At 44.9% G+C, this 24323-nt stretch overlaps 1 protein-coding gene across 2 annotated transcripts in view; it reads left to right on the forward strand.

The window, feature by feature from the left end:
- Positions 1-24323, forward strand: part of CAPN7 (calpain 7) — a 578129-nt gene that overhangs the window by 208592 nt on the left and 345214 nt on the right. For both annotated transcript variants that reach the window (XM_069648744.1, XM_069648743.1), the window contains exon 10: positions 22695-22841. In XM_069648744.1, coding sequence (XP_069504845.1) covers positions 22695-22841 — 147 coding nt within the window. The remainder of the gene's footprint in view (positions 1-22694; positions 22842-24323) is intronic.

Below are 24323 nucleotides of genomic sequence, written 5' to 3' on the forward strand. Positions count from 1 at the left end.
GTTTGTTGCGCGATGCAAATAATAAACAAATACAAAAATACAATTGCCTTGTTTTCACCTCGGGATGAGTGTTCTTGTTAGTTCTCTTAAGAGGATTTGCATCTCTAATTTCGCCCTCTTTTCCTCCAGGGTGCAGAAACTGCAAGGTTCCACATTGGGGCTGCTCTTCTCATCTACATTTCCAGATCTAGGTTTGGTTTTAGGAATAATTTCACACACTATGTGGATCAAGTTCAATGATTTCAGTTGGATCTTCACAGCATGAAGAGTCTTGACCCGCATCGGATTCAATACAGGTGGCCTTCACTTGTGTATAGGCGCGTTACAAATACCATATCATATCATATCATTATTTACAGGGTCTACGATCTCCTCTTCTTTGTCTGAACCATATGTTTGCAGATTGAATAGCTCTGACATGATTTTGTCATTTTTATCCTCTTGACTCATGTGTTGGGATCCCAGCTGTTGTATTTGCAGCTCTGATTGAATTCTGCACCTTCAATTGATTGTTTGGTATTTTTGACGGATTCTGAGGGATGATTGTGACATTCAAGAACTTTCCGAGAGTTATTAGCATTATAGCTCCTGCCTTTAGTTTGGTTTTTGGTTTTTTTTCCTCAAAGTGGCACTTGCTCGAGACTTGCCCACACTAGACTTATTGGAATGAAAAAGTGAGTAGTTTCCGTCATCTTTGGTAGCCGCCACTAATCCGATGTTCACAGGGCTTGGAGAGTTACCTACTTGGCGCTCTGCATTCGCTGACGTGGATGGTTACTTTGAAGGTCCATCTTCAGCAGTCTTGGCGTCGGTAGTTGCTTCTACCGGCCCATGTAGCATGGGACTTTTTGGTTTTGTATTCGCAGCACCCCAGCAATGATCTCTCGCAATGCCTGGGTTGCAATCCCAGAAGGCTGAGCAATATTTTGTGTCAGCACCAGCCATACACTTTCACCATTAAGAGTGTCACATTGGGTTGCGATGTGGGAGGGACTGGGCCGAGGGACAATTGCAGGCGCGTTTTGTGAGACATGGGTGGTGCTTGGGTCGATGACGCCTTGTTTTCATCTTAGTAGAGCGAATGCTTCTCTTGCAACTTCGGCAAGGAGCCTTTTGTCTTCTGTGTATTTTTTAGATGTTCCATCAAGAGGTTGGCTGATGCTTCAGCTTTTCCATTTTCTTTTAGTATTTGAGTTGTGATTGCATTTGTTTCCACTTCGATGTTGACTAGTTTGGAATTCAGCATAGCAATCAAGGTGCTTTAATCTCGCAAGTTATCATTGAGTTGTTCGTACATCTTGAGGAAGGGGGCTACTGCAAGTGTCAGAGCAGACATTATGTTAGGATTTAATTCACGGATCACTTTTTCCACAATGTCTTTTATAGTTCCATCAGTTATCAAAGATCTGTTATTTCTCCCTGGAATACTTCTACTGATTTTTGGGTATTCACAAGCTATAAAAAATGAGTCAGAAGATGCATCATTGGCCGCCTCCGCTTGATTTTCCTCAGTAGACTCTCTTCTACATTTTTGACTACTAGGCTTTTGCAGGGACTAGAATTTTTGCGTCTTGTACCCAGGTGGCTGGCCCTCTGCGTTGGGAACAGACCATTGGAGGCGAACAACTAGAGTCCACTCTTCTTTGTTTTTGTGATAGTCCGTGGTAGCCCTCAACTCTATAACTTGATGCGGGTTAAAGCCCTTTGAAGAGGCATTCACGGGGGCATTCAGTGATGAGGATGTGAGAAATTCTCTAATGCTCCCCTCACGCATCATGCTGGTGACGTTGTTAGTCAAATGCATCAAGTCTCTAAGCAGCTTGTCTGCTACTGCTAAGAGTTACGCCATTGAGGAGTGCCACTTCCTTCTTTGGGCTCTTCCATCTTTGGATGTAGGAGTGTTATTGCACAACTTCAAAAACATCATCTATGTGATTCATTTGTTGCTGTTGAATCACCTGTCCCTCAGAGGACTCAGTACGTTCTCAATGTTTTCAATGATCATCGTGTTTGCAGTAGAAGCGGCTTTTGAATAAGCCAGAGAAGTTCTTGGAGGCCTTTGCTTATTTATGTTGTGCCTCACACACCGGTTTTGCTTGTTTCCCGGTGTCCTTACTTTGGGAGTGCATTCCCTCTCGTTCTACTACTAGGTTCTTGTGCATGTAGCAGAGCATTAGAGGCCACTTCGGCACTCTGCCAAGTTTCCTGTAAGTCAACAGATTGATCTGAACGCATGTGTGCAGTCATTGCATTTTGTGGCACACTCCGAGTGGACCTGATTTGGTCCCAATTGGACATCCAGGGGCTTCAGAGGGACGCCAGGACGCGCAGCCGCGGGACTGCTGAAGTTTCAGCTGTGAATGGGAAGTGGTCAGCAGTTGAGGTACCTGCCCGGACACGCCCTCCGCCGCACAAAGTATCCCTCACGATTCCCAAAATCGGGAGCGGAATACGGGAGGCGGCACATTCCGGTCCTGCATCAGCATCCGCGCCCACCCAGACTCCCTTCACTGTGCTGCAGATTTAAACTTTCTTGGTTACTGGCCGAGGGGCAGATGCTGTGAATAAGTCATTAATTTAACTTACTTGGACTGATGGATGTATTCGATCTATGCAGCGTTCACTTATCGACCCCTCAAGCAGTGCAGATTTGCAGCACCGATGTTGCAGTCTGGTCTGTGGATATGCTGGAAGTTGGGACGGACGACCATGTTCCTGGACAAGTCTAGAGGATCCAGGGTTTTTTGACGGGTGAATATGCAGCCATACTTAAACCCGTGGAAACGCAAGAAACACTCCCCGCCCTCCGCGACGCTCCGCGTGTAGAGGGGGTTCTTGTATTCTTGACTTCTCCTCAGGATGTGAACAGTGAAAAAACACTTGTTTGTTGCCACAATTACACTACTACGCCAGTCAATCCACAATATTGCAATCAGTGTTCCAAACACAAGAAGCACTCCTCGCACTCCGAAAATTATATAACTCCGTACTTACTACTCTAAAATAGGATTGGGCCAATACAAAAAGATGCTGTGTGGAGATCTGATTTCAACGTCTGTTACCTATATTAAAAGCTATAGTTAAATCATTGCAATCATGGAAATGCACAAATAACAGGACTTCAATTGCCAAACTACTCTTCTGTACAAGAGTCAATGTGGTGCTGAGGACAGACCTAGAGCAACGTAATAAGAGCTAAAGATTGTTTCCATGGAAGCAGCCTGAGTGACAATGAGGTAAGAGCTGACCAGTCAGTTGACATTAGAACCCTCCCCTTGGGAAATCATACCCATCAGACATGTTCAACCTGCCCTAACCAGGGGGTTCGAACCCCAGGCTAACAAACCAGGAGCCAGGTGCAAAGGAACCACATTTAGGAATAGTGGGAAGATGTCCATGAGAGACTGGTGAAGAACATATTGATAAACTGACAAAGACTAAAAAAGTCCCTAAAAACAATTATTAGGAGCCACAGGATCAGGCCAAAAAAACGTGCTGTGAGAGTTGTCAAAGGGAGGAGTATTAGGCGCTCAACCACAGCTGTCGATGCATTGTTTATTTTCCATCCCCAGGGATAATAGATTGCCCTTCTGAATTTATGTGATACACAGTTGTACCAAAGACATTTCAACACAGGTCAAGCAAAAAAACAGTACCATATCCACCCGTCCCCACCTCAAGTCCCCACAACAGAGCCACAAAGAAATGTCTTCAGTCACTCCGCCCTGATAGACACAGGCAAGTGGCAGTCTCCCCACAGTATGCAGTGTTTCTACCGACATTGTTATATTGAAGCACTTATATATCGAGTACTTTATAACGAAAACCTGTATACCAGATATATTTGTGGATTTAGTAAAGTGTTACATTGTTCGGGAAATATTTGGGGAGTGTTTTTAAGGCTGGAAAACCGCGGTTTACATTCGGTGTACAGGTTTTCTTATAAAATACTCGAATATGTGTGTTTTCAATAAATAAAAATCTGTATAAAGACATGTAACCTCTCCCCACCTGACAACTGCAGTCACCCGCTCCGCCCCTCAGTACACACCGAGGACTTTGAGAATCGCTACTGTCTTTGTCCACAGCATTGTGAAGAATATAATGCAGGATCCATCAGTAAGGACCACAGCTCTTCCTCACCTAGATCATGACCAATTGCAGCTCCCCTGAGGGCAGTCGATCTCAGTGCGGTCAAGGCTTCCCACCTCAGCAATAAGTGTCTGACCGTTTCCAGGCAAGGGTATCCACACAAGCGACAAAAGCGGTTGTTTCGTGGAGTATTCATCCATGCTCCAGTGATTTCTAAAGTTTTAACCACATTCATTTTTAGCCTCCAAAGGGTCCCAGCACAGGGAATTGCCCACTAACTGCTGGGGTACCCCGGTGAACTCTCTCAGGTCAAGATGTATTCGAGAAACTGGGTGCAATTATTCCTAGTCTGGAGTTCCGTAATTTGCAACTCACAATGAGACGCCACAACGCTCTTTCTCATCGGTTTTGTAGCACTGGAATTGAAGCTTCAAAGGGTCAGCCAAAACCATAGGATGCCATGTAGCGGACGCAGAGTATTATCCTGATTGCTATGTGGCATATAGAAGACCTTAAACCGCACAGCTTCAAAAATGAGATGATTTCAGCTACCAATTGGGGCGTTAGCCAGTTTCCAATGGGTGTTAAGGCAAGAGAGCTGGACTCTCGCTACACATGAAACCATACTTAATTCAAGGTAGATCATTTCCACCGGTGCACGTTTTGGGAGTCGAAACAGCTTCTTCAATAGGTCACCCTCTAGTTTATATAGTTCAATATTTGCGAAAGCCCAACTTTCCACACCATACATGAGAACAGGCAAGAGCTTAGCCAAAAACAATTGCGCCAGAATACCCACGGAGTAAACCCCACCCTACAAGCCAATATCTTCAAGCGCCCCATGACCTGGGTACCTTTCAGCTTAAGATATTCCATATGTCGGGAACTGGATCAGTTACGACAGTAAAATACCAAGGTATTGATATTTGCTGACCACTTCCAACGGACTCCCGTCCAGACTCCATCCCATTTGTTTACTTTTACAGTAAGGGGGACTGAAGACCATAACCTTCGTTTTATTGATATTAATAACCAAGGACTTAGAATCAGGAAAAGTCTTTTGACAATTCTCAGAAGTCTGGAGGCCAGCCGGAATGAGGTCCATCGGCACAATGTCGTCCGCATACCTCATCCACAACAGCGGAGAAGTACCAAGCTTCTGAGCAATCGGGGTAGGGTTGCTCAGTGCCGCTTCCATGTCCGCTAAATACAGATTGAAGAGGAGGGGTGCCAAGTTGCATCCCTGCTTCAATCCCTGGTAAGTAGGAATCCAAATTGACATCCTCCCAGTTTGGTCCGACCGGATCTGAATTCAGGTGCCCTTGTGAAGAGCGATTATCATTGTGAGTAAGCTGGCAGGGATGTGCCAAGTTGACCGTTTTTTCCAGAGCCGAACCCTATTCACGGAGTCGAAGGCCGCACTGTAGTCGAAGAATGCCACATAAACTGGCCTCTGGCGAATACTCCATGCCTGTTGGATAACTCATTAATTCGAGACAGTGTTGGTACTTAGTCCCTCTGAAAGCCTGTTTGATTTAAAGGAATAAGGTTAGCGCCTTCTGCCCAATTCCATAGCTCACTTAGCAATAAGTGAGAAAAGATCATGAACTGGTGTCTAGCATCGCGAGCAGCCGATAGTTATCAGGCTCTGCATGGCTACCCTTGTTCCAGATGGGTATGATAACACTGTCACGCAACAATGGTGGAATGCGTTGGCTTTCTTTGATCCAATGGAAAAGCCAAGGGCAGAGGCCCAATAAGCAGCATCCATTTTAATCATGGAGCTACAAATGCAATTCTGGCCCGGTGCTCTTGAGTAATTACTTTCCCCTAATCGGCTTCAGGATGTCAAGTGGACCCTTGCTATAGTGCCATTTAGCCCGATGAATGAGTGGCATAGATAAAGCATTCCCTCAGTTTCCTAGAGTTTTAGTGAGGAATGCAATCCATACCGGTTCCGGGACACCAATGTCATCACGTGGTTCTCTGCTATGGCCTTCAACGGCCCTCCATAATTGTCGGGCATCTTTCGCTAATGCTAACCCAAGCAAGGATCGCCAATAGGCACACTCTAAGTGGTGGGATCTCAGCCATTTACGGTAGTTATCCGTTGCAAGATGCAAGTACAGCTCGATCCAAGGATAATCTTGATAATTCACGCAGGGTAACCTGCAGGTTCCTTCTCCTTGTGACAATAAGCTGATCAAAAAAATTGATATGATTTGGTCTTGTGGTCTGGCATGTTCTAGTGTTTCTCTTGCAAAAAGTCACTGAGATAATTGTTGTAATAAAATATCTGAAGTCTTTAATAGCGAATTCTGGTGAATTAGGGTAGGGAGGATGTTAGTTGCCCATTCTTTACTATGCTCAATGTAAGATTGCAAGGCAGCCTGCATATTCGCCGAAACCTCCAGTCGTCGGCCAGCAATGCGGTTCAGTCTAGCACTGACACCCAATGCCCCAGTGGAAATAGGAGACGGAAGTGGCTATAATACTTTCAAGCAGAGAACAAGTGGCAAGTGATCACTTTCGATTCTTTGTATTATGGCAATATCAGTGATCAAAGAAGAAGCATTAGCCATAAAAGCATAGTCCAGGATGTTACAGGATTTATGCCCAATGCGAGTGAATTGAGGGGGAGAGACCGACAGGAATGCGCCATTGATATTCGTATATTCAGCAGAATAGACAGTACTTGCCCACTATATTTATTATGTATTTATATTACAATATTTTGAGAGCGGGTCACTGTCTCTCGTGTATCTTTTCTGATGTTCTCTGTTTGCGATTTGTATGAAATTGTTATCCCTGCAAATAATCACTAAGTCCCGCTCCCTACCCCAAACCTCCCGCAACCCTCTCTTCCCAGGCCATGTCCAGATCTCAGCAGCTGTGTCTTAAAATATCTGGGAAGCATCAAACTGGTGAATTGGTCCGAAAACTAAGTCCAGTCATCACCTATCTCTCACTGAAGTAATGCTTTTATCCAACAATTTTATGTCGGCTCTTGGGAAACAGTCCTGCTACTCCTTTTATAGGAGTGGGACTCGCTCGAATACCATGGAATGTTAAGCCAACACTGATCTTTGTATTTATGCTGCAAATAGCATATATCAAATGTATGGATCTTTTTACTAATTTCAAACTTGCATGCTCTTGTTCTGCAAGTTGGGCCATTCCATTTCGAGAACATGTTCTTTGGCCACTAGCCATACCTCAACTGAACATGCATAGCTGCCAAGTGTCCCTGTGTTATATATGAGGCATTGAACCTGTTCTGACTTTTCACTTTGCATGTTGTTTCCAATATAAGTATGTGGTTGCAAGTCCCAGCATGCAAAGTAATAATTCAGTACTGGCACCAAATGTGACATGGTGCCATTTGGCATATCTGAATACACATGATCACACTGCATCCCTTTTAGGTCTCGAATTTTGGTTTCTTTAAGCTTCATTATAAAACAAACATTGGAAATGCATGTGGGTCTTGAATCTGTGGCCTCTTGACCAAGGAAGGTTTGCATACAAGATAGTGAAAAGTAGATATATATATATAATTTTATATTATTATTTGATTTAATTGATTACAATTTTTGAAATACAAACAAACCTGATTCCATCCCTTCTCTCAGTCTCTTAGTCCCTCCTCGTTGGTTCTATTATTTTTCTTCTTTGTTGTCCTGATTTAAAGAATATATTAACAAATTCTATTCCTGAAACGAATGAACAGTGTAGGAGGATTTTAGCTGAAGACCAATTTGCATCGAGCATTTAGATCTTTCATCAAATAAAAGTTCAACATTTTAAAAGAAACTTTGAGGGTGTCCGCCGGCAGAAACACTGTTGGAACATTCTGGGGTTGACTACATATAGAAAGAATATAGAAAGGTGGCCTGCAAAAAGAAATGAAAGGAAGTTCCTGTGAGGGGGAGATGGAACATTTTAATCCGCTCGGAAAAAGGGTTACATTTCTTGTGAATGGAATGAGTACAAGAGAAAATGGTTAGACTTGAAAGGGGATGTATTCAAATCCAGTGAATTTGTCCAATTTTAGGCAACAAGGCACAGAGCTTTGGATGTCTAGTGATAATGGAAAGGCGAAAGTGAGGCAAGATAGTGAATACAAGAAAGTGGTTATTTTGGAAAAGTGATGGAGAAACCAGATTAGAATCAGCAACACATTGTTCTGTTTTTTTTTTATAAAGTAATTTATATGTCACAGCTAAACGTCCGCCTCAACGGCAACTTTAAACCTTGTGATCCATGGCTAGTTTGCAGCTGAGCTTAAAACTCCATCCTGCTGGCTAGCCCATTTGAAGAGTTAGTGCTGTTTGGAGGTCATTATCCCAAACCACCTCTGTCTGTGGAGCATCCAGATTATGTCTGTAGCAACTTGTTTTTACCTCTGGGTCTACCATGAACAACACTTAACGTTGCATTCGGTATTGTACACAGTTAGTTTGTAACCTATTTGGACACCTCGGCACTGTAAAGGAATATCTCGTTTTGTTTGAACTTTTCTCTCCGAGCTGCCGACTGCACCCAGAAGAAATCCTCCGTCCCCTATTTTTTGTAAGCACACCCATCTGTATATCCAGATATGGATTTCAAAATAAAACATGACGACACTGTTTCATTAGTTATTATTCTTTTAAAAATATGCATTTTATTATACATATATCACACACGCATGTCTAAAATGTATGTAGCAGCCAGGTTATGCTTCTAAACATAATGTTTCCAATATTATTTAACATTAATCAAAACCACGTTCTACTGACTGTTACTGGTTTTCTTTCTAACAATCACATATGTGCAAGGTTATTTGAAATATGACAGCGTGAATATTCACAGAATCTCGTTGCAGATTTAAGGAAAATAGAAATTCAAATGGCCTCCTTCTAAGAGTAAGGGTATGAGACCCCCATCTGGATTTGTGTGGACTATTTAAGCTGGTAACATTTAATTGTAAAATATGGAACCTAAAAATGAAAAATCCCAAAATTGGGCGTTTAACAGACAATCTTTGATCCTTTGGTCTGGGAGAGAATGTGTCTGTTCTCTCAACTTTGTGCCAAATCAAAAGTATAAAAATTAGCCATTGTGGTGCTCATGCAGTATGAATAGGCATTGCTGAAAAACATGCAACATGTCTCAATATTCATGTTGTTGCTATTTGAATAATTGAACATAGCTCAATCACTTTATTTGGCAAATTCCAACTCTGCTAGGCACAACTCCGACAACCAACGAAGTGCATCTCTTTCCTTCCAATTCTGTCATCCCCACAGATAGACAGACAATTGCATCTAAGTCCTACAGCAAGCACCTTTTGCTCTAGTCAGGCTCAGGAAAAAAGTCAGTCCAGCTTCTTATACATCCTTCTGAACTAAACCCTGCCCCATTGCATAATGTTCCTCTTGTTTTAATCAACTTCCCTTATCATATATAAAATCTCCTGCTTTGATTGCTGTCTGTCATTCTGACAGAGCCACGTGCCAACATAAACTTATCCGAGATTAGATCCCATGAGATGACCTCACTTTAGCTGAAGAAATACCAATATCACACTGACACCGCTCAGAGTGTGCATTCCTCTAGCGTCGGTCCTAGGCCCACTTCTTCCTCCCTTGGAAAAATGTGGCTGATGATACTCGGATATTCTTCTCTTTCCCCTCCTTCACCCCTGCAATCTTAGCATGCGTAGCCAACTGCCTAACCGCTATCCGCCATGTAATAGCTGCAATCTTAGCATGCGTAGCCAACTGCCTAACCGCTATCCGCCATGTAATAGCTGCAATCTTAGCATGCGTAGCCAACTGCCTAACTGCCATCCGCCATGTAATAGCTGCAATCTTAGCATGCGTAGCCAACTGCCTAACCGCTATCCGCCATGTAATAGCTGCAACCTTAGCATGCATAGCCAACTGCCTAACCGCTATCCGCCATGTAATAGCTGCAATGTTAGCATGCATAGCCAACTGCCTAACCGCTATCCGCCATGTAATAGCTGCAATCTTAGCATGCATAGCCAACTGCCTAAGCGCTATCCGCCATGTAATAGCTGCAATCTTAGCATGCATAGCCAACTGCCTAAGCGCTATCCGCCATGTAATAGCTGCAATCTTAGCATGCATAGCCAACTGCCTAACCGCTATCCGCCATGTAATAGCTGCAATCTTAGCATGCATAGCCAACTGCCTAACCGCTATCCGCCATGTAATAGCTGCAATCTTAGCATGCATAGCCAACTGCCTAACCGCTATCCGCCATGTAATAGCTGCAATCTTAGCATGCATAGCCAACTGCCTAACCGCTATCCGCCATGTAATAGCTGCAATCTTAGCATGCATAGCCAACTGCCTAACCGCTATCCGCCATGTAATAGCTGCAATCTTAGCATGCATAGCCAACTGCCTAACCGCTATCCGCCAACGAATAGCTGCAATGTTAGCATGCATAGCCAACTGCCTAACCGCTATCCGCCATGTAATAGCTGCAATCTTAGCATGCATAGCCAACTGCCTAACCGCTATCCGCCATGTAATAGCTGCAATCTTAGCATGCATAGCCAACTGCCTAACTGCCATCCGCCATGTAATAGCTCTGTGCTGCCTCATGCTCACATCCTGAAAGACGGGAGAACTTTTCCTCCCGACATCCCAACACCAAGTCCCTTCTCCCATCTCAATTCCCCCTGACCTTCGCACCCATGTCTCACAACCTTGAGGTTCTCTTTGGCAGCTTCCTTTTAAACTCTTCTAATTCATCAGATACTGCCACCGTAGCCAGACTCTGCCTCCTACACATTAGCAATGTCTGGCCACACCTGCGCACCGCGAATCTAAACATTTTATTTTTGTGCTCCGCAAACTAGACACAAGCCTTCTTGGTCTACTCCTTTGCTCTTACTCTTCCATCAGCAAAGTCTACACTTTGTGACACACCCTGTTCACCCTTACCAGATCCTCCACCTACCGTCGCCATGCTGGAGGACTCTACTTCAATATCTCTGTTTATATTCCTGCTACTTGCCTACACATTCATCCTTGTTTTTGCCCCGCTACCTTGCTGACTTCATCTCACTGTACTTTCCCTCTCTAGTATTTCTCTCCTCATCTCTTCACAACCTATCCGTCCTGTGCCTCCTCAGCTTTCACTCCTTTTCCCTACTGTCAGGTTCTGACCCGTTTGATCGGCAGGAGCTGCTGAACCCCCACAGACCCACCAAGGCGTCTCGTCTACAGCTGAACCGACAGGCCACACAGTGCAGAAGGGCAAGAGGATAAAATAACAAACGCTGAAGGTCTGCAGTGCATTAGAACAAAGATGCACGTTATTAAAAAGACAGCACAGCTCGGCACTACCCAAACACTCTCCACCCTCTTCTCCCAATATTACCTGTGATCCTTTGCAATCAGCTTTGAGGCAAAATAATGTTAGGTTTTGGGAAATGAGTGTCCCGCTTATGTTTCTTCTAGCTATCCAAAAGTTTAGTATGAATTCCCACAAGCATTAAGACCAAGCTCCGCCAGAAAAAGGAATATAAAAACAAAAATAATAACGTTCCCTAAAAGCTATCTAATAAAGCCCTATTTCTTTAATAAGCTACTCCATGCATCACCAAAGGATTTGGTTGTACAGTTTCTTTAAGCGCTCTCTGTTTTATGTTGAATTGTGGTTGTAGTTGGAATATTTTTTCCTACTCTTCAATTTTTAAATCCCCTTCGTGATACATCACTCTTGATTCTTTTCCCTTAGTCCTTCAGAGGAACTGCTTGCTGCATAGGAAAAAACGGATCCTTCTTCATTAAACAGAATTAGCCACAAGAAGGCGCCAGAGCACTGCGGAGCCTCCAATCACAAGGATGTCTCCCTCTGAAGGAAATCATCCATTGCGCCGCACAAGAACGAGGCTTTCTTACTTTCAGAGTTCGCTTGTCTGAAGTCATGCGCCTCACGACGTTGAACACTTGCGTATATTAACAGTCTTAAGTTTATTACACTTCCAGTAGAGTAAACTGTGCTGCTTTTCGCTTTCAATGAATTCTTTTGCACAAACAGTTGACTAACACTCAGTCCATACAGAACGCTGCACCCCTCCATATCAACAACCAATGTCCCTCGAAGCGCCTGCAACCTGTCCTTCCCGTTTCTTGTCACTTTAGGCCTGGAAACTGAGTGCACTGCTTGGCCCATAGTCCATACTGCACGTCGGCACGATGCAATGAAGTCCGCTGCACACAATACACGAACAAAGGTCTGCAGATCTGTCTCCACCAACTCTCACTCTGCTAAGCACTTGCCTAACAGAGTACTTCAGACTGCCTCCATAGGCACACTGCACACACGCCAAACCTCCACCCTGATCAGAAACCTCCTGCTACATCTACGAACAGTCCACCTCACCCCGAAAACTCATGCCCATACACTAGAAGCAAGAAGCTTTAGGCTGGCGGACCGCAACCTCCCTTAACTTAATCAAAAGGTTTAACTGGGTGTGTTCCCCACATTAATGCCCCCACCCATGTAAAAGGCTGCACCCTTAACTGTATAGATGGCCTTAATTGTAGGGTAGCTATCAACGCCGTCACCCGTTGCCCCTGGTCTGACCACTATATCGTGACCTTCAATATCCCACATCCCTTGCCCAACTCGCATGCCCATACCCTCCCCCTTACCTCCTGCCACCCACCTGGGCTTGCAGTTCTCGCATGATTACTAAAGATAACATCACCCCATTGCTGACAGGACTGCAACCCAATCAGCGCCTGCACCTCTCTAAGGAGCCGGATGCTCTTTCAGATCTTTACCTAAAGACGATGGCATCATCAGTAGATACAGTCGCCCTGTTGGCACCTCGTAAGTCTAAATCTGTGTCCCACTTCAACACTTGCTTCACTAGCGACCTACAAGAGCTCAGAGCCAAGAAATGGCAGGCAGAATTATCCTGGAAACAAATCTCAAACAGGTGCTGTTTAAATCAACCTCCAGGATTTACAAATAAGCCATCACACAGGCCAAAGCTACATCTTACAACAACAGAATTGCCAACACCAATTCAAACACCAAAGAGCTACTCTCTATCCTCAGGGAATTGGAAACTCAAGCACCACCGCCACCCAGTATTACCAAAGACGAAACTTGGTGTGCTAATGTTCAGAAGGCCTTCCTCAACAAAGTCGACACCCTACAAAAGAAAATTCTGGCCAAACAGCCTTTGGTCAAAAATTCCTCTGCACAGGTATAGGAAAGGATCTCTGCCCACCTACTGCCCCTTTATGAGCCCAACATCCCTCTAAAATCTTCTCAGACTAGCTCAGGAGGGGCCATGGCTATCACTCTGCTCAAGAGGTCGGGCCTTGCAGTTTATTGCAAATGAGTTACTTTTACCCTAAGATCCTTCACCTTCTTATTGAAATGAACATTCCCCTTGTGAGCAGCTCTTGGCACTTCTCTTAGGGGTGGGTCCATGGCAGCTCGGGTGGACATTCATTGTGTGGGCCTTTCATACTGTCAGTTCCTGACCAGCTTGATACTCAGAAGCTGCGAACCCCACAGACTCACAAGGCTTCTCGTCTACAACTGCTTAGCAGATGAACCCGACACACCCCAGGGGGAAAGGGCAGTGGGAAGGGGATAAGATAACAAACGCAGCCTTCCAGTCCTTAAGGATGTATGAAGATCTGCGGGGGATGAGAACAAAGAAGCGCATTGGTAAACAAAACCATTAAGCACTACCCAATGCGCCCTACCCTCCAAGCTCACGATTACCTGTGTTCCTCTGCAAGGAAAAACAAAGTGTTTGCTTTTGGAATAGGAGCTTCCGGTTTAAATATTTTTCTTAGTTGTAATTCCCACAACCATTGATTAAGACCAAGCACAGAAAAAAAATATAAAAACAAAAATAACTGACTTTCTCTAAAAACTATAAAACCCTATTTCTCTAAAGAGAAAGTGATCCAGAAAGTAGAGACTTCCACATTTTCCAATGCAGGCAATACATGTATTCCTGCATCACCAAAGAACTTGGTTGTACAGTTTCGCACTATGTAACTTATGTTGAATTGTGGTTATAGTTCGACTCATCTCCGCTACTCTTAAGTTTTAACTCCCCTTGACTCAGTGGTTGGAATGGAAAAAATGTGGTGGGGAATCCCAGAAGGTCCGCGGTGGGGGCGGGGTTTTTGGGGGTGGGAAGGGTGGTGCCCGAGGAGGCAGGGTTTGGGGGGGCAGAGCTGGTAGTTGACCTCCTATCAGAGTAGATGTCAAAAATAATAGTTTAAAACGGCACAATTTCTGTTATGCTTCTTTACCAAACTATATATCAATTCCACTTTAAACCACTGAGTGCATATTATTTAATATACACAATTTGCATCCAATTTTATTTAAAAAACTCCTTCTCATGTGGGATAGTGTCAATGTTAATAGGAGTATTTATTTGTTTATTTGTTCATGAAATATTTGTCGGATATATTTATTTATGCGATGTTTGTGAAACATTGCATAAATAAATAATCCGTGTCCATGTATCACATTGCATAAATAAATAAATAAACCCGGTTGTGGTCGAGGATTCTAACTTCCTCTGATGGCCCCTTCAAGAGGGTCACCAGAGAAAGTTAGTTTGCATGTCCTGCAGCTGCGACCTGCATCGAAGTCCTGCTGTATACACGTAGGGGGGCAGAGCCAGCAGACCCTCATGGCTAGCTGCTCCGCCCCCCCATACTCAGGGCCGCTGTGGGCGTTTTTTTCTATCAAATCTTTTTTTTTTTTTTTTTTTTTTTTTCAATGAACCCAGCGCAAAGCATGGCTGACTCTGGCCGGATCCTGAGATCCGGCTACACATCTGGTGACGGATCTCGGATCCGGCGATAGCCGGCCCAATGACCAGCGCTGCCTTGACTCATAGGAATGCTCTTTCATGAAACTGAATTAGCCACAAGAGGGCGCCAGAGCACTACGCAGGATACAATCATAAGGATGTCTGTCTCTGAAGGAAATCGCCTGTTGCGCCATACGGGAACGAGACTTTCTTATTTTCAGAGTTGGCTTGTTCAAAGTCATGCGTTTCACGTCGCTGAACACTTGCATAGATTAATCAACTTAAGACTGTTGAACTTCGAGTGAGTTAACTGCGCTGCTTCTCGTTTTCAATGATTTCTTTTGCACAGTTGGCTACAACTCAGTACAAACAGAACGCTACGCCCCACCGTGTCAACAGCAATGTCCCCCGAAGCTCCTGCGCCCTGTACTTGCAATTTCTTTTGGCCTGGAAACTGAGTAGCTAAACAAAACAAGACCTTCCTACATGAAATAGTCTCTGAAAGTGTAACGTCCTACCTTCATTTCCACTGCATGCTCAGAGGAACAGTCCTCTGTCAATGACGGACAAAGTGGGCTGCGCCCCACGTGGTGTGGGAGGCGGGGTTACCGCGCTTGGCGCGGCAGTTCGGGGAAAATAAAGAAGGTTAAAGACAGCACCGCCTCTGTCTCTGCTTCATGATATGCGCCGGCCCGTTATGATTCATGCCTACATATATTGCAAGCCCGTATGCCGGCCTACAACAATAACAATGGCGACGAGGATTTTATAATTGAGTACCGGAGCACGTAGGAAAATCCCGCCAGCCGTCTGATCGAGACCCCGGGATCCTCGCTCACTGCTCCGAAACCGCTCACGAACCACGCGGCCCTACCTCGACACCAAGTAAGAATCAACTTGTCTACGGCCATCCCTACCAGCGTGAAGTCACGCCACGCGCGCCGCGTATTACACGCGGTGCTCGACGGAAAGGGCACTCACATGCTGAGTAGCGATTCCAACGCTATCGTCAAGCCCAGCTCGCGCGTAATCGCATCGCGCTTCTCTGCCAGTCTGCCTTAGGCCCATGTTCAGGCCCTGCACGTGCGAAGTCGTCGCGCCAATTTCATCAGCAGAAAGAGCCAACCGTGTGTGCAAACTTCCCATAGCACGTGGGTGCTGAAAATCACACAGCAAGGTCTCACATCTTTCACCTGCACGCGCACATCAAAGACAAGGCACTACTGCCATAAAAAGCAAACATGTCTGCAGAAAACCCGGACAGTGGCATCCTGAGCCCTTCCTCCAGTTCCACGCCCCGGCAAGCCACCCACAGAGAGGATCGTGGCTCAGAATCCTTACAACTACTGGCTGTGCCGCCTTTTGACATGTCAGACACGAGCAGCCTTGCCCCCAGATGGGCCAGATGGCTCAAAGAATTACATGTCTACATTGATGCGTCAGGGGTAAGGGAGGAGCGTCGACTCAGAGGAATTTTACTCCACTCTCTAGGACCAGTAGTACGAGACATTGTCTTTGAAATGCCTGAATCCACCACAGACACCTTCCAAGGTATTATTGATGCTTTGAATGCTTATTTCGCGCCTCTGCGAAATGTCGACTACGAACGCCATATTTTCCACACCTCCACGCAAGATAGCAGCGAAAACATGGACAATTTTGTAATGCGCCTCAGAAAAAGAGCAAAATATTGTGATTTTGATAGATACTCAACGGAAGAAGCGATAAAATCCCAAACCATTGCAGGATGTGCATCTCAAGAGTTTAGGAAGAAATTGTTGCAAAAGAGCAGGACCTTAGAAGAGATACTACAACTCGCTCGAGCGGACGCCGCTCTCATGCAACAGACAGAATCACTGGACAACATCAAGATCACCCAGTCCAACTCCACGGCTTCAATATGCCCCATCAGAACCTCCAAAGAAGCACCACGTCCCACGGAACAAAAGAAATGCTACAGGTGCGGTTTCAAATATCCTCATGTTGGCCCATGTCCAGCCATAGGACACAACTGTGACAAATGCGGAGGTGAAAACCATTTTCAATCTGTATGCAGAAACATAAATTTCTTCACATCCACTGAAGTGCACCGGGACACAAGGAGGTCAGACCGACGTCCAGCAAGAGAAAGCCCGAGAGCTCGCAGAAGACAGTCACCTACAACATCCAGACGCCAATCTCAAAGCTCATCCCGTGACACACCACGGGAAGGGAGAAGGCAGGAAGAAAGAAGAGAATACAGGAGCAGGAGACACTCCAGACAGAAGATCAGACAGCTAGAAAGTTCGCCTCGCAGAAGACGAGACCCCCAGTCATCCTCATCCAGTGGGGACAGGAAAAGGGGATATGTGCATGCAATTGGAAACAGCATAGCCACAGAATACAGTCCCACGTTGCTACTACAATTGAACGGACAAAACAGAGAATTTCTGATTGACACAGGGGCAACGGTTAATGTCATAAATGATGAGACCTACAAAAGACTCAACCTCAAGAAGGCACTGAAGGAATCAGACACACTGATATACTCTTATGGCTCAAACACGCCTCTTAACTGTCAAGGAATGTTCATGGCACACTGTCAGTACAAAGACAAGAGTCAGAAAATCAAAATATACGTCATAAAAGGAGATGTACCAGGCGGCAGCATTTTGAGTTTCAAATCTGCAATTCAAATGGGACTCATCCAAATCATGTATCAACTAATGTCAGCTTACACTACTAACCCCAAAGACATGATAAAACAAATGTTTCCCGCCCTGTTCAGAGGGTTAGGCAAACTAAGGGACAAACAAGTAAAACTACACATCAATCCTCAAATAACCCCGACAGCACAACATTACAGAGGCATACCCCTAAACATACAAAGACACGTGGAGGACGAGATTCAGTCACTATTGCAGCAGGATATCATAGAGCCAGCATCGGGACCAACCCCCTGGGTATCCCCCATCGTACCCGTACCGAAGAAAGACAACAAGGACAGCATTCGCATATGCGTGGACATGAGGGCCCCGAATGTAGCCATAGAGCGGGAAAGACATCTGGCTCCAAGAATGACTGATATGATGCATTTACTGCACGGATCCAAGGTATTCTCTAAGTTAGACCTAAATAAGGGATACCATCAGTTAGAACTACACCCTACCTCGAGATATATTACCACCTTCTCAACCCATGTAGGCCTGTTCAGATATAAAAGACTCAGCTTTGGAGTATCTTCTGCAGCCGAAATATTTCAAAATGAAATACACCAAGTGATAAAACACATTCCCAACTGTCTAAACTACTCGGACGACATCCTGATTTTCGGCGTCACACAAGAAAGCCATGATGACACCCTGAGGAGAGTCTGCATGGCGCTGGAGAACGCTCATCTCACACTTAACCCGGACAAATGCGAAATCAGCAAATCCACGCTCAAATTCTTTGGACACATCTTCTCAAAAGATGGCCTAAAACCAGACCCGGAAAAGGTACAAGCCCTGGTTGAGACACCCACACCCACGTCAGCTTCAGCAGTACGCTCCTTTCTGGGAATGGCGATCTACTGCACCCGATATATACAAGATTTCGCCTCAGTAAGCACGCCCCTTCGACTCCTAACCGGGAAAAATCAGGAATTCCAGTGGTCGAATGCGTGCGAGGAAGCATTCCAAGAAATCAAGAAAAGAATCGCAACGGCCTCCTGCATGGCCTATTACGACCCTGACTATGACACGGAACTCACCGTAGATGCGAGCCCAGTTGGGTTAGGAGCCATCCTAGCACAATCCAGACGTGGTGCACCACCTGACTCCCCAAAAAGAATTGTAGCCTATGCCAGCCGTAGCCTCTCCAAGACAGAATGTGCGTACTCCCAACCCGAAAAGGAGAGCTTAGCGGTGGTATGGGCATGTGAACACTATCACCTTTTCCTCTATGGCCGCCCATTCACCATAATCACAGATCACCAGGCCCTCACCACCATCTATGGAAAACCGACCGCGAGAATGCCACCACGAATCGCCAGATGGGGTCTAAGGCTTCAAGAGTACTCATTCAAGATTATACATCGACCAGGCAAAGACAACAACCCAGCCGACTTCCTGTCACGCTACCCGCTCCCAGCTCATGATGAACGGCAATCACACAAAGCCAATCAATACCTAAGATACTTGATCAGCAGTGCACTACCTAAACACATCACCACAACACAACTGCTTGAAGAGACACAAAAGGATGGATTACTCCAGATGGTACAAACTTGCCTCAAATCAAACCAATGGCAGGTCAAAACAAAAGGAGCATCCTCCCTGTCCACGGACGAAGAACAGCATTTCCGTACATTTAAACTAGTACGTCATACACTATCCACATCACCGGAAGGACTACTACTAAAGGAAAACAAAATAGTTATCCCAAAAACCCTGCAAGATCAGGTACTAGACATTGCCCATGACGGACACAGAGGAATAGTGTCGACCAAGAGGCAACTGAGGACCAAGGTATGGTTCCCGTCAATAGATGAGCGAGTAGAACAGCTACTACGGAAATGTTTAGCATGTCAGGCGGTGGCACCGCGCATATTTCCAGAGCCACTCAAAACCTCGGAGATGCCACTGCAAGTGTGGGATGAAGTAGCTGTGGATATGTTTGGGCCACTAGCGAATGGCAAATACGTACTAGTGATCATTGATGAAATGTCACGGTTCCCAGAAGTGCATCTGGTTCATTCAACCAGCGCACAGTCCATCATACCCGCGCTGGACAAAACATTCGCCGATTATGGCATACCATCCAGAGTCAAATCGGACAATGGACCTCCTTTCACGAGCCATGACTTTGCCATGTTCGCAGAACATCTAGGTTTTCAGCACCACAAAGTAACTCCATTATGGCCCCAAGCTAATGGCATGGTAGAACGTTTCATGGGAAACCTCAAACGCACGCTACAAATCTGCTCCATCACAAATGGATCGTTCATGCAAGCCATCTGCACCTTATTACGAGAGTATCGGAACACTCCGCACAGCTCAACTGGTGAATGTCCATCAATGCTAATGTTCGGACGCGTCATCAAAACACGACTTCCCCACCACGTACACAAGAGGGACGAGTCCACACACACAAACAGGGCCAGAAGCAAAGACCACGAAAGCAAGGACAAGATGAAGGCGTACACGGACGCCCGAAGACATGCCCGACCTAACACCATCTGCATCGGCGACCAAGTACTAGTACGACAAAAGCAAGTCACGAAAGACATGCCTGCTTTTAAGCCACACCCCATGAGAGTGACCCACATCCAAGGGTCGATGATAACAGCTGCCAGCCCCTCTGGCACAATCACAAGAAATTCATCCTTCTTCAAGACTTTCACTGGCACTGACACCACGGTCAACACATCAACAACATCAAGCAGTGATTCCTCGGACACAGACTCTACCTATCAGGAAGAGGAAGGGGACGCGGATGACAGTGGCAGTGAAAGCGACAGCACACTGGTAAAGTCAGCTCCACCGGTGCGTAGCCCATCCAAGAGGGTCGTTCGCAGACCCATTAGATGGATCGAAGAGTCCAACTGAACACCGTCGAAGTGTTTGTTTAAGGAGGGGGAAGATGTAACGTCCTACCTTCATTTCCACTGCATGCTCAGAGGAACAGTCCTCTGTCAATGACGGACAAAGTGGGCTGCGCCCCACGTGGTGTGGGAGGCGGGGTTACCGCGCTTGGCGCGGCAGTTCGGGGAAAATAAAGAAGGTTAAAGACGCACCGCCTCTGTCTCTGCTTCATGATATGCGCCGGCCCGTTATGATTCATGCCTACATATATTGCAAGCCCGTATGCCGGCCTACAACAATAACAGAAAGGATGTTTAGAATGTTGATTGCCTTTCCTGACCGAAGTTCCAACCAGTCGTCATTCTGAGGGGTTTCCACCATGTTGGCTTGGGAATGATTCTGATTCCCAGAAGAATATTTCAGGAACATTCAAGGTAATAAAGCGTTCCTACTCCCTGAATCCAAAAGCTGTGTAACCTAACACTTTAGACCCTCCTTACTCTGTGACTGAACCTCGCAATTCTATGTGACCTGACACCGACTTGCCCCACTCCACTGGAATGTGTTCCCTAGCTACGACCGTCGCAACTTTTGCTTCAATGGAACTTTTCAAAACGTGTCTCAACCTCGCCCTGCTATCGATTGAAAGAGCTCCCAAACCCTAACGACCTCCTAGAAACACTTGTGTACAGGCACGTTCTAAATGACCTATATCATATCATGTATCTATCCAACCTAACCACCGGACCCACCTCTCCTAAATTGTGCCCTGAGGACCACTCTTTGTAATTTGTAAATGTTTAAATGTGCAAATAATTTCCCCAAGCTGTCGATGGTAAACCATATTGATGAGTCCTCCGTTCTCTGTTGCTGGCATACGTTCTCATTATCATCCATTCACCACCTGGTGTAATCACTCAATCAAACAAGCACCTTACTGCTCTGCTCTGTTATTCCCCAGTATGTAAGTACATTTGGGTCGCAAGTACTCGTGGTTCTTCAAGTAATAAAAAAAAAAATCTTTAAAAAAACCCAGACTTGATGGCTATTTGACAAGTATGTTAGTACTAGTAGCAATATGGATGCTGACCACTTTGTGCGACGGCCATCTTTTAAGGTTATTTCAGTTCATGCAGCAATGCCTTTCGTTTAGTGAAGTTCAGTTAAAACATTTCATCCAGTCAATTTGAACTGTAGCCGTTTATTGATGGTCTAAAATACAATCAAAATATACAAATACTGCTGGATGTTTGAATATATAATTCACTAAACAGTCTTGCAGCATAATTGTAATGCTTGTATGTACATTTATGTATTTCAAAGAAGAAACTACTCTAATCCCTATACATGTATGCAACCACTCACAAACTAGTGTGTATTACAAAAAAAACATTTTTTTATAATGTCTGTATAAACATGGGAGAAAAGTAAACGTGTTTTGCCAGGATTAATAGCGGGTGCTGGCAGGTTACTTTTATCATCCTAGGAGAAATCAGAAACTCTGCTGGATGGAGTCAGCTCAGACAACTTGATGCTATATTAAACAGTATTTTTTTATTGCTGACAAAAATGTATGGCAATTGTATAAAAACTAATAATAATACTGCTTCTATTGATCAGACAGAATTTGGGAAGCAGATTATTGCCCCTCCATGAGATTCATTGGAGTTTGATATCTTCATACTCTTTGCCTTATAAGGGACCCAGAGAGGTGAGGTGAATGATGGAGAGGAGGGTTTGGGAATAGGTAGCAGACCAAGCACAATGGTTGCATTCTTCTACTCTGCTGTTTTCAGCCACTATTCGCTGTGTGGAGCAGGTCAAGAAGTACAATATTCCTGTTTATTGCCAAGACAAACATCTTATTACGTGCATTTCAAGAAATTGACCAAACACTGTTCATATTTGTTTGTCCATACAATTAATTATCCATAATTCACTGTTTACTTTAAAAATGCTTTCTTTGTCGCTTCTGTTCATAGTGTCTACCAAGAGTTGTTTCCACATCATGTTTGTACATTGAGGGTGCTAACACACAAGGGCCACCTAAATCTATCAACGCTCGTCAAAATGTGGTGGTCGTCATGCATTCTGATATAGCTTTGTTGTATAATGGAAATAAGCACATACAGTGACTTTAAAAGAAAGTGTCAATGAGCCACACAGGTAATCCTGTCACACACCTGAAGCATTCGTCTTTAAGTATGTCTTGTTTCTGTTTTTGTACTCAGGTTATAATAGATGACTTTCTACCAGTGGACCACAGTGGAGATCTTCTTTGCTCCTATTCCAACAACAGAAATGAGCTCTGGGTGTCTCTAATTGAGAAAGCATACATGAAGGTGATGGGAGGATATGATTTCCCAGGCTCCAATTCTGTAAGTGGTAGCTTTCTCCTTGAGATGTGGCTCTTTTGCTGAATAAAACTGAATTAAAACGAGTTTGTTTGAATACAGGAATCAATATTTCTGAACTCTATTAAATCTTAGAAAGATAACTTTATCTGTTTCATTGGCGCGTTAATACCTGTATTTACCAGAATTTTAGATTTCGTCCCACTTTTGTGATCTTGGCTCCCATTTGAAAGCTTGTTTCTTTCATGAAAAACATTTAATTTTAATTAAATCATTACAAAAAATATCAAACCGTCTGTTCTATGCAAAGTTTTGTGACATTGCGTCAGTTGTGGCGAACCAGAAGAAGGACTCTGACTACTGTGTGCCCTATTCAAGGGATTTAATTGAAATAAAAAGAAAAATGCCTATCAAAGCCCTACCGCTATGAGGTAAGGTTCCCTACCTAATAAAACTAAAAGTATGGGTTGCTCATCAATGTCAGAAAATTAAAAGTTCTGAGTTCAAATCCTAGAGCTAACTGGCCCTACCACTTAGAAGAAAAACAACTAAAAGAAGGAGCCCAGAGCAATGACCTCTCTCGGCATCTGCCTGGTCCAATGACTTGATCTCTTTTTCTATGTACAAATTTCACTAATGTCCAAAAACACAGTTCATAACCTCTTTGCAGGTTTTTTGGTTAAATGTTCTTCTCTTTCAGACGGTTTCCTCTTCCTCAGGAAAATTAGGGAATTGGGATTTTCCTCATACAATTTCCCCACAGATGTGACTGTGCTTGGGACCCTCCATGTTTTCTTACTCAATACGTTTTGTGATTCTCTGACTCTTCAAAGTCTCCTTGTTCTCTGACAGGCCTTTTTTCTCAGTGTCTCCGTGGTGCCTCGCCCACTCTGCTGACTATCGCAGCCTCTAATGTTAGTCTATTTGTTTCCCTGTTTGACTCCCCCAAACTCCTCTGGCCTTCCACTAGCCTTGTTGCAATCTGGTTTAAATGGGGTGTCTGCCCACTCAGGTTTATCAGGCTCCCGTAACCACGCCAGCTTCCCCAGCCTTGAAAGTCTCATGATTTCTCGAGGCTCTCTGGAGCCCGATGGCCCTCTGTTAAGCTTGCTTTCTTTCTGCTCAGGTTTGTCAGGGTCCCATAATCTCATTGGCTTCCCCAGTCTTGATTATCAAAGTTCGAACCTCTTAATTGTGTTCTCTCCTCAGGAACGATTGCTTCCCTTCTATTGCTCGTCTCAACGGCAAATGCACTTCTTGATACGGAGCTCAGGGATCCTGTGTCTCCTCTCTGCAGTCTGGTCTCATCATCGGTTACCGGGCCCCAGGACCACCACGGCTTCCTTGTGGTTGCGACAACAGATGAGACCGTTCCTTTCCTGGTTCAATCTCTCTTCTGACCATGACTTCCCAGTTGGTCAGGCTTCCAGCATTTCGGCGTCCGGCTAGCGTTTTGCTTGCTCTCCACGCCACTGCTGGCTCCGCGTACTAGCATGGCTCTGCCTC

This window comes from Ambystoma mexicanum, chromosome 2q, assembly GCF_040938575.1.
Source record: "Ambystoma mexicanum isolate Mex_15411 chromosome 2q, UKY_AmexF1_1, whole genome shotgun sequence".
Classification (NCBI taxonomy): Eukaryota; Metazoa; Chordata; class Amphibia; order Caudata; family Ambystomatidae; genus Ambystoma; species Ambystoma mexicanum.